The sequence below is a fragment of the Brachypodium distachyon genome, chromosome 3, assembly GCF_000005505.3.
Source record: "Brachypodium distachyon strain Bd21 chromosome 3, Brachypodium_distachyon_v3.0, whole genome shotgun sequence".
Lineage (NCBI taxonomy): Eukaryota > Viridiplantae > Streptophyta > Magnoliopsida > Poales > Poaceae > Brachypodium > Brachypodium distachyon.
Window position 1 is genome coordinate 8,325,379 of NC_016133.3, and position 10,371 is coordinate 8,335,749.

At 38.6% G+C, this 10,371-nt stretch overlaps 1 protein-coding gene across 1 annotated transcript; it reads left to right on the forward strand.

Annotated features, from left to right (window-relative positions):
- Positions 1-1,261: 1,261 nt before the first annotated feature.
- LOC100827794 (peroxisomal fatty acid beta-oxidation multifunctional protein) lies at positions 1,262-9,642 on the forward strand. Its single transcript, XM_003572368.4, has 18 exons — positions 1,262-1,490; positions 1,597-1,668; positions 2,112-2,174; positions 2,280-2,336; positions 2,467-2,534; positions 2,639-2,720; positions 2,829-2,884; positions 3,277-3,579; positions 3,760-3,846; positions 4,661-4,835; positions 5,005-5,126; positions 5,367-5,530; positions 6,471-6,725; positions 7,486-7,607; positions 7,752-7,873; positions 7,987-8,135; positions 8,622-8,760; positions 9,315-9,642. The coding sequence occupies exons 1-18, from the start codon at positions 1,394-1,396 to the stop codon at positions 9,360-9,362; spliced, it is 2,181 nt and encodes a 726-aa protein (XP_003572416.1). The 5' UTR covers positions 1,262-1,393; the 3' UTR covers positions 9,363-9,642.
- Positions 9,643-10,371: the final 729 nt, after the last annotated feature.

The following is a 10,371-nucleotide window of genomic DNA, read 5'->3' on the forward strand; positions in this document are numbered from 1 at the left end:
AGGAAGAAGACATGTCAGTCCTATCAAAATTGTCCAAATATGAATTATCTATACCAAAAAACGTTTAGATACATGTAATATTTCATCACTTGATATGTGACGGAGGTTGTGGTTAGCAGAGTATTTGGTTACAAATCAATTGTTAAAGGATACAAGTTGTGAAATCTGAAACAAGTCCGTGCGTTCCAGCTCTGGGGCGTTTATCGTCTCGGCTTGGGGGAGGATTGATCACTGTGACTCTGTCACTGAAGCTGAAGCTCTAGCGGTGAGAAATGGGATCATCACGCTCTGCGACGAGCACAATTTGAAGCTCCATCTGAAATCTGATTGCACCACTCTGATCTCCGGCTTACATGTAGCTGCAAATTCTGTCTGATATTAGGGCTCTCCTCGTAAACTTTGATGCTTCCCGCTACACCTGGGCTCAACGTGAGGCGAATAATGTTGCGCATGATTTGGCGCAGTATGCTAGGACTAATAATTCGTCTGGTTTTTTAACCGGTACTGTACCCTGGCCTCTCCTGTCTTCAGATGCCAACCGTTGTAACCTTATGGCAATGCTGAGCTAATGAAAAGCTTTTCCTTCAAAAAAAGAGTAAGGTTGTGATTAGCAGAAATGTTGTCTTTAATGAATCTGCTATGCTACACAATGGAACAGCTACTAATGGAGATGTTGAGATGATCAGAAATCAAGTGTTCAGGTGGAGCCTGTTATTCGTTCACGTGATTCATCAGAAAAAGAAAAATATTTTTGTTCATGATGCAGCTATTGCAGAGGATCCACCTCACACAAGGAGTCCTTGCAAAAATAAAAAAAGGCGATTTATTACATTAGTTAAACAAGGGAGCATCAAGGCTATATATGTGATGTTTTTCTCGTCCGACCCTTTGCTCACGACTCATCGCATATTCTTGAAAAAAAAACTCATCATAAAAAAAATAGATTTAAGATTTCTGAACATAACGCATCACACTTAGTATGCTTCATTAAAGGTGGTTGGCAATTAAAAATGCAATCAAAAAAATTAAAGGAAAAAATAACACTTGACAGTTGGCACGTTAATTAGCAGGAATTAAACAATCTCCCCGTGTAGAACCCCAGCTGCGTTGTTGGAGCGGACACGCGGGTGAACCCACCGCGGACGCCGACCCATCCGATATTCCGATCCGATCCACCAGCCACCGTTCCCACTCCTCCGCTTTCCCGTTCCAGTCGTCCCCTTCCCTTCCGAGATCGATAAATAAAGACGTGCAAGTTACTCGTGCCAGCCCCAGCCAGTAGCTTCCTCCAGTCTTTCCTTCCATCTCTCTCCCCCTCCTCCCCCGTTCCCCTTCCGAATTCCGATCCATCGATCCCTAGGGCCTCGCGCCGGAGCCTGCCTGCCTGCCCATCATGGCGGGGTCGATCCGCGTCACCATGGAGGTCGGCGCCGACGGCGTCGCGCTCATCACCATCTGCAACCCGCCCGTCAATGCGCTGCACCCCATCAGTAACGCCCACGGCCTCTTCTCCGTTTCTGTTTGCTGGGTTTCTCTTGGGTTTTCAGTTTTTTGATGGTCTAATTTCGTTTCGCTGATTCGGTTCTCCGCGCGCAGTCATCCAGGGGCTCAAGGAGAAGTACGCCGAGGCCATGGATCGCGACGACGTCAAGGCCATCGTGCTCACTGGTGAGATTATTTTTGTTTCATCCCCTCCCAAAACCGCCCAAACGTAATAAAAAATGATGGCTGGTTTGCCTATTGGGGAAATCACCTTACTTCAGTAACTATTTTGGAATGGGCAATTGCTACTTGAACTACTGAAGGGGGCCAAGTACAGAAGTTGGGTTGCTGCTTGTTACAGATTTTTTGACCAGAAGCAAGCTCCCCTGTTTCTGTACAGGTCCAGAAAAGGGGAGCGGTTGTTTTAGTTGTCCTAGTCAGAACATGTCTTGACTCTTATAGACAGAAGGCATATTTCCTTTTTTGTCACAGTATAGAGAGAGGAACCAGTAGGAAGTTCTGCATTTGAGGAATGTGGGCAAGGGGTTCAAGAATATCAATTCATGGAGCTTGTTATTACTGATGCTTGTTTCTGTCTTGTATTCTTAGTAACCTTTAAACCTTTATAGGTGCTGCGGGCAAGTTTTGTGGGGGCTTTGATATTAATGTTTTCACAAAAGTTCATGAGACTGGTAAGGGTTGCTTTCGTTTTTACAGTTATTAAATTCTTTGTTCAGAACTTAGCTTCATAGGGCGAACCTTTTTAGTTTTCTCACACATTAGACATGGGCTTGCAGGAGATGTGACACTTATGCCTGATGTGTCTGTTGAGCTTGTGTCAAATATGATGGAAGGTTTGTCATTTTTGTTTCTAAATTTGTCATTGTTTCTCTTAATTATAAATGGTGGAACTCTTTAGGTATTTCTCATTTGTATCGAAATCATGATATCTGGACCTGTTTGTAAAAACCTGTTTATATGCAGAGGGCAAAAAACCTTCTGTTGCTGCCATTCAAGGCCTTGCTCTCGGTGGAGGACTAGAGTTGACTATGGTCTGTCATTTGTGTTGCTGTCTTGCTTAACAGTTTAACTGCAGTTTCTTAACCTTGTATCCGAATCTAAGTCCTGTATATCATATGAATGTAAAATTGTTCAGGGTTGTCATGCTCGGATATCTACACCTGAAGCTCAACTTGGATTACCAGAGCTAACTCTCGGCGTGATACCTGGATTTGGAGGTAGGCATACATCTTTTTTTCTGACAGTGAAGTAGTGAACTACTGCCCGCGTTCCCTTGCTTTGTATTGGGTTCTGTCATGGATTTTTTTTTTTCACTTATCATGTAGGAACCCAGCGTCTGCCAAGGCTTGTAGGCCTGCCCAAAGCAATAGAAATGATGCTGGTGAGTGTAATCTATCTTCTGCGTAAGTTGTTACACTGACCTAGCGGCACTCGATAAATTTGGTGTCCAAAGTTGCAAACAGATGCGCACCCAAGTAACCAAAATAAATATAATACTAGTGAAATTCAAATTTTACTTGTTACAATGCTTTGGGTGGTTTGAGTCATAGTCATTCATACCCAGTTTCAATAGTTGTAGGATTACCAAAGAATAATGGATTTAGAAAGGTAACCATAAATACGAACCCTATCTACCTGGTACATGTTTGTACCATTAAACATACTAGACACCCAATAGTTTTTTTTAACCATGAGCGTAAATGTAATGACCGTCAAGAAGTTAAGTTTCATTTTTTTCATACTTCAATATAATTAAACATTTTCGTCCTACAGCAATCAAAGTTCATTACAGCAAAGGAAGGGAAAGAACGTGGTTTTGTTGATGCGCTTTGCTCCCCTGACGAGTTGATAAAATTGTCACGCTTTTGGGCTCTGGAGATTGCTAATTGCCGTAAACCTTGGATAAGATCGCTTGGCAGAACGGATAGGCTTGGCTCACTGTCTGAAGCTCGTGCTGTGTTAAATATGGCAAGAGAACAAGCAAAGAAGGTTGCGCTAAACATGCCACAGCACCAAGCATGCTTAGATGTTATTGAAGAAGGTGTAGTGTTTGGAGGCCATGCTGGTGTTGTAAAGGTTTGTATCTCCTATTCTCCATTCGCTTACTATGACAACTATCACGTATGCACTTCTTTTAGGTATACGGCTAGCTGGGTACCAAATCAGACACTTCCATGTAGTAGCAGACATTGTTTGTTTGTTCTGTTATTCATTATGCCTTATGCACGCATTTTCTGTATATACTCAATAATGCAGGAAGCCAAGGTTTTCAAGGAGTTGGTACTATCAACAACATCAAAGGCACTTGTCCATGTATTTTTTGCGCAACGTTCCACCACAAAGGTTGTCTTCCAAAGTAGTTTTCTGTTTACTTTTTTTTCCTTAATTCACTTTTCATATGTTGGTGTCATTGTCTTGATTTTGCACTACATAGTTAGCCTATACCTTTGAAATAGTCCCAATGTTTTATTTAAAAAAAAAGGTTAAAAGCCTAAATGTTTGTTTCTACTAATGGAGAACAAAATTAAAATAAATATATTTTATGTTTGATGGAACCTTTTCCCCTTTTGTTCTGTGTATTCCAAATTATCTTCAAACCCTCAGGTACTCACTTTTGTTGCTATTTATTTGTGCAGGTTGATTTTTGTTGTTGTTAATTATACTACCATGCTACCAGACCATGTTATAGAATATGATGCACAATCTTAACTGAATATCTTCAAAATTATTCTTCCTCCGTTCCTAAAAATAGGGCATATTTTGTTTCCTTGACCGTGCCTTTGACCAAGAATTAGTCTATTGATGTACTTCCTCCGATTCTTATACAAATCCACGTCACTTATTTCGGGACGGAGGGAGTATATTTTTGTGAAATAAAATTGATATAATTGCATTCATATTCAAAGGTACTTGTTTGTGGTTATGATTTGTATCACATGTCACACGTTGATGGAGTAATCCTTGGTCACAGGCTCAGTCAAAGGAAACAAAATACACCCTTTTTTAGGAACGGAGGGAGTAATAAGCTTTATGTGAATGCATCGAAGCTAAATTACTGCAGGGGCATCACTTAATCTGCCAACTTTTGTTCTCCCCCCTCTATTTATTTATAGCCTGATGCCACTGTCTGACTCTTAGAGTTGAATTTTTTTTGTAGGTGCCTGGTGTTACTGATATTCAAATAAAACCTAGGCAAATAAAAAAAGTTGCTGTTATTGGCGGTGGTCTTATGGGCTCTGGAATTGCAACAGCACTTCTAGTTGGCAATATATCTGTTGTCCTGAAGGAAGTAAACCCTCAATTTCTGAAAAGGGGACAAAATACAATAGCAGGTCAATTTTGTTAAACTGCTGCTGCATTTCTTCGGAATTTCTTCCAGTAAATATTTGGAATTTGATTTCTCCTTGATGTAATATTGAAACTTGAAGTTATCATGTTATGGTTAGTTTTTGCTAGTCAGATTCAAATGCTATTACTGATCAACACCAATGATTTGCACAGGAAATCTTGAGGGCCTAGTCAAAAGAGGCTCATTGACAAAGGATAAGATGAACAAGGCCATATCACTTCTCAAGGGTGCGTTGGATTATTCAGATTTCAAGGATGTTGATATGGTTATTGAGGTATCCCTCATATGTTCTATGATTTTGACATGACAAAATAATTGTGCTCACTTATTTAGGGTTCCTCTAGTGTTTGAATCTGATGTTCAAGACATTATAGTGCATTAATTAATCGTATGAAGGTTCCCATAAAAAAAAAGAATCTTAAATCTTTACAATCTTCATAGATAACTTGGTTCAATTATAACATAGCAGACTTGTTTGTTAGGTCCTTATGCCACATATCTGCTCTTATTGTAGGCTGTTATAGAGAAGATTCCTTTGAAGCAATCAATATTTGCTGACATTGAGAAAATCTGCCCGCCACATTGCATACTTGCAACGAACACATCCACCATCGATTTGAATGTTGTTGGCGAGAAGACAAAATCTCAAGATAGAATTATAGGGGCACATTTTTTCAGGTTTGTATTTCTTTTGAGTTATGATTGTAACATGTCCTTAACCTAGCAGTCTACCAACTTAAGGAGTGCACTCATGACCTATGCATCAAGTTACTAAAAACACTTCAAATCACTAAATTTCGTTAACAGGACATGCTAGCATATCACCAACGAGTCCTTGACACCATAGATTGCCAATTCAACTACATGCATCTAATTTACGACGGTAAATGTGACTTATTTTTCATAGAAGGGAATTTAAGGGTTATGTGAACAGTGCAAATATAAATATTCCAACTTTGCATGGAAATTCCCAAAAAATCTCAAAAATCTACTAGATGTAGTATGATATTCTTGGTGTTAATTTTCGCATGATAATTCATCCAAGGTTTATTTTTTCCAGATGAGTCATGTATAATTGTTGATCGTTGTTTATGCTACATTTATATTCAAAAGCATGGCTCTCAATTTATGCGATTATATTTAAAACAAAAGGAGACGATAATCAAATAAAATCTTTTCACAATTGTTTGCTGAAGGAATAGAAACAAATAAGTCGTAAGTTGTTCCTCCACTCTCCAATTCCTGTAAAAAGAAATATGTATAACTAATTGTCTGGTCTTTAATCCATTGCAAATTGATATTTGCAATGTCCCAAAGGACATGTGGCAGTTTGACTCGGTGCAGTTTCAAGTTTGCCTATATCTTCTTAACATCATTATCTTAAGATTTTTTTTTATCTTCTTAAGGCAGTAGCTGTTGCAATTTCTATTAGATGTTCTTAGTTTTGGGAAGCTAATTCTATTGAACTTTTGAACAACATGTTGGAACAGCATGTCATGGAAATGGGATTATGGAGATGATAGTTTCCTTGAACCTTACTGGCTTGGATGTTATATCAAACCTTCATGCTTTACTTTCTTATTGAAAAGGCACCTTGCTGATGTTTCATTGTTTACAGCCCTGCTCATATTATGCCTTTACTTGAAATTGTCCGTACGGAGAAGACATCGCCACAAGCTATCCTTGATCTCATCACAGTTGGGAAAATAATAAAGAAAGTTCCTGTTGTGGTTGGCAACTGCACGGGCTTTGCAGTAAACCGTACATTTTTCCCTTACACACAGGGTTCTCAGCTTCTAGTCAGTCTTGGCATTGATCTTTTCAGAATTGACCGAGTAATAAGCAGCTTTGGCATGCCTCTGGGACCTTTCCAGTAAGTGCTTCAACCCTGTTTGCATGTCTATGTGCAACAACAGCCAATGGTCTGAAATGAAGTTCCCAATTAACTGTACATAAATCTTTTTTTTTAAATGTTCCAGTATCCTACTTTTGTCTGTTCAATTTCCTAGGATAAATCAGATGCAACCTGCTTCAGAGTGTTCTCTTTTATTAGTATTGTACAGTATGTTTCTTCTTGAGTTCAATCAGTACAATGTTATGGTCCACTATGGCATGACATTGTGATAATAGTACGCCCTCTAGCAAAAAAAAGGTGATCCCTTAGAATGCTTGCAATCAACAATTTGAACGTTTACTAACCAAAATTTCAAAAATATTTAGATCAAGCATTATTTACCTCAAAGAATATTATACAAATTATAATGTTTACAAATATGTTAAATGGGATTTGATGGTCAAAGTTATGTGTGTGCTTTAGAGGACCTTCTCAATGTAAAACGTCTTTTCCTTTGAATGTTTGAAGTGATAACTATAAATTAAGGATATTTCTCTTAGCATTTGATTGTTGCAAACATTCTCATCATCCAAGGGTTGTTAACTTTTGGTATGACCATATGAAAAATCGTCTTGTGCCTTCTGAAGTTGGATTTTAACAATCTTGGGATATGCGATGTGCCTTAGTTAGCTTGTTGCAATGAAGAGTGCAGTGCTCGGATATCATTCATCAACTCTTTAAATATTTTAATCATGAATCACCTGAGTTCTCATGTTCAACCGTTTCCATTCCCCTGCAGACTCCAGGATGTAGCTGGATATGGAGTAGCCTTGGCAGTGAAAGATATCTATGCAGCTGCTTTCGGAACACGGAATTTTGATTCTGATCTAGTGGTTTTGATGGCAGAGGATGGGCGACAAGGTATTCTTCTTAGCCTGTTTTTGCTCCTGCTTTGGATTAAAGTTCATAGGATGTGATGAGACCGGACCATTAAGGACCATTAATTAACGCACCATTTCAGTATATATCATATTTAACAAGTGAAATTTCCATATTGTTTTACAGGAAAGATCAATGGAAAAGGTTATTACCTTTATGAGAAGGGTGGGAAGCCAAAGCCAGACCCTAGTGTTCAACATGTGATTGACGAATACAGAAAACGAGCAAAGACAATGCCAGACGGAAAGGTTTCTCTTCCTCTTTCTAACTGTCTGCGACATTATTTCTGCATTTACGAAGTATTATCATGCATCTCATTTGTTCAAGGTTTCCTGATATCGATACATTACCTTGCCTGCAGCCTGTTACTTTATCGGATCAAGATATATTGGAGATGGTTTTCTTCCCGGTAGTTAACGAGGCATGCAGGGTCATGGATGAAAATGTTGTGATCAGGGCTTCTGATCTTGATATTGCATCTGTCCTTGGGATGGGCTTTCCGAAGTACAGGTATGCGGCTGCTTCTTATTTCTAACCGTGTCCGAAATCCTAACTAATCAGTGACAATTTGCATTTACTTGATATATGATTAAATTGGACATACAGGTTGAGATTATACTGCTGCTTATATGCTATTAAGCCTACTTTAATACTTACGTAGGCTAGCATTGTCTGTGATATGTGGGAATGGATTCTAACACTGATTAATTTTGGCTTACACTCGAGGCTAGTGAGTTATGGCTCTATGCCTGATTATTGAAATCACCTTGTATACTGAACTTTCTGCTTAGTCTAGCTGACAGCTATAATGATACTGAAGGAGTTTTTAGCTTGGATAAATATCTTCAACTATAGTTAATTCAATTTGGGATACATCCCTTGTTAATCACAGTCCTCTGTGCAACATGTATTTCGTCATTATTTATTGCTTTTCTTTGTAGGAGTTTAGTGGTTACTCTGGAGTATTAGTTGTAATCTTTAGTTTTTTTAATGAAGGGGTGGCCTCATCTTCTGGGCTGACACTGTTGGAGCATCTTATATATATTCAAAGCTTACAAAGTGGGCTGAGCTTTATGGTGATTTCTTCAAGCCATCATTATATTTGGAAGACAGAGCAAAAAGTGGCCGCCTGCTGGTACTCTCTCTCTCTCTCTCAGATTATGTGCATAGATTTTCCAATTATATTTTATTCACGTATTATGACAAACACAAATATTCAAGATTGTCAATGTATAATCAACGTTTAACAGTCTGTTAAGCCATCGCTGGAAATTACTTATGATCAACGTTTCCTTCTAACTGTCGACCGTGTGAATAGTAGGAAAATGAAGTCGACATTCCTGTACAGATGAAATGTTATAGTAGTATGAAGTATATCATTGCACTGTTTTTTTTTCCATAGTTCTTCAATCTTTGTTTTTCTTGTGGGGGCTGTCCTTCCACAAACTAAAAGACTTGCATAGTACTCGTAGTTATTAGATGTTTGAAGAATTGAAGTTGGAAAAAAGGGTGGGATTGCTTTGAGATCTGTGCTGGGTTGGTGTTGAGGAGTGAAGTCTCAAATTCGTTCTGGTTCCAAAACTGGATATATATTGGTTCCAAAACTTGGATATATTTGTGACTGCTGATGTTCAAATGTTCAAATCAGAGTTAAAGATGTAGAAATTAACCATCTTACAATCTCCCCAGGGCGCGCCACGCATGTCTCAACAATCTTCGTCAAGGTCACGCATGTGAGGTATCTGTGTTCAGCACATGGCAGAGGTGTTTGCTTGAACAACATGAGCACCCTTGCCACACACAAATGTATTGTATTCAAAAGGAGTTCCAGGGAAGTGTTCACTGCAGTGTATTGGGTCGTCCATCATGTTCCATTTTCGTATTTGGGCTGCTGCTACGACAATCAGAACAATAGATGTCAAGCATGTTTTTTCTGATTGTAATTTCATGGCTCAATACTGTAACTAATGGTATGATTGTCACAAGTATAATAAAGAGTATGCTGCGTGTTTCCCAAGTACTTCCGCCGTTACTAAATACTTGTCGTGGTTTCAGTGGTTTTAGTGCAACACTAAAACCACGACAAGTATTTAGGAACGGAGGGAGTAGTACAAAACAATTTGTTCTTTTTGTACAAAACGGATATGATTTTGGACCAACCATTAAACATTCACGATTCATACAACGATGTATGACGCGTTGTCTCACCAAACCAAATTTTAACCTAACCCTTGTCACAACCATATATTTTTTTAGCTGGAGTCAGGTACGGATAATGCTGGAATAAATAAGAACATGGATAATAAGCAAGCTGAATGTGAAGTTAAGAACATCCTCTGTCATGAATATTTAGCCTGAAATTAGGTTAAAACAAAATCCAAATGTAGCTGGTATAAAAAAAGCAAACAATACAAGACTTCCAAAAGTTTTACACAGATTCAACCTATAGATAGATATATACATGGAATGGTCATTGGATAACACGAAGATAATACTTCCTCCGTCCAACAAAACATGTCTCAACTTTAACTAAATTTGAATGCATATATACTCTAAGTCATGTCTAAATACATCCAAATTTTGACAAACTTGAGACATCTTTTGTTGAACGGAGGGAGTACTTCCTGTGTCCCATATTAAGTGACGAAATATTACACGTATCTAGACGCTTTTTGGGTATAGACAGTTAGACGCATCCACATTCGGACAAATTTGAATCACTTAATATGAGTCGGAGGGAGTACGA

Excerpts from the sequence above, each read along its gene's own strand:
- LOC100827794 (XM_003572368.4), top strand. The coding sequence starts at position 1,394 with ATGGCGGGGTCGATCCGCGTCACCATGGAGGTCGGCGCCGACGGCGTC. Across the intron at positions 2,535-2,638 it reads GAGGACTAGAGTTGACTATG|GGTTGTCATGCTCGGATATC; the intron begins GTCTGTCATTTG and ends AAAATTGTTCAG. Across the intron at positions 7,874-7,986 it reads AGACAATGCCAGACGGAAAG|CCTGTTACTTTATCGGATCA; the intron begins GTTTCTCTTCCT and ends CCTTGCCTGCAG.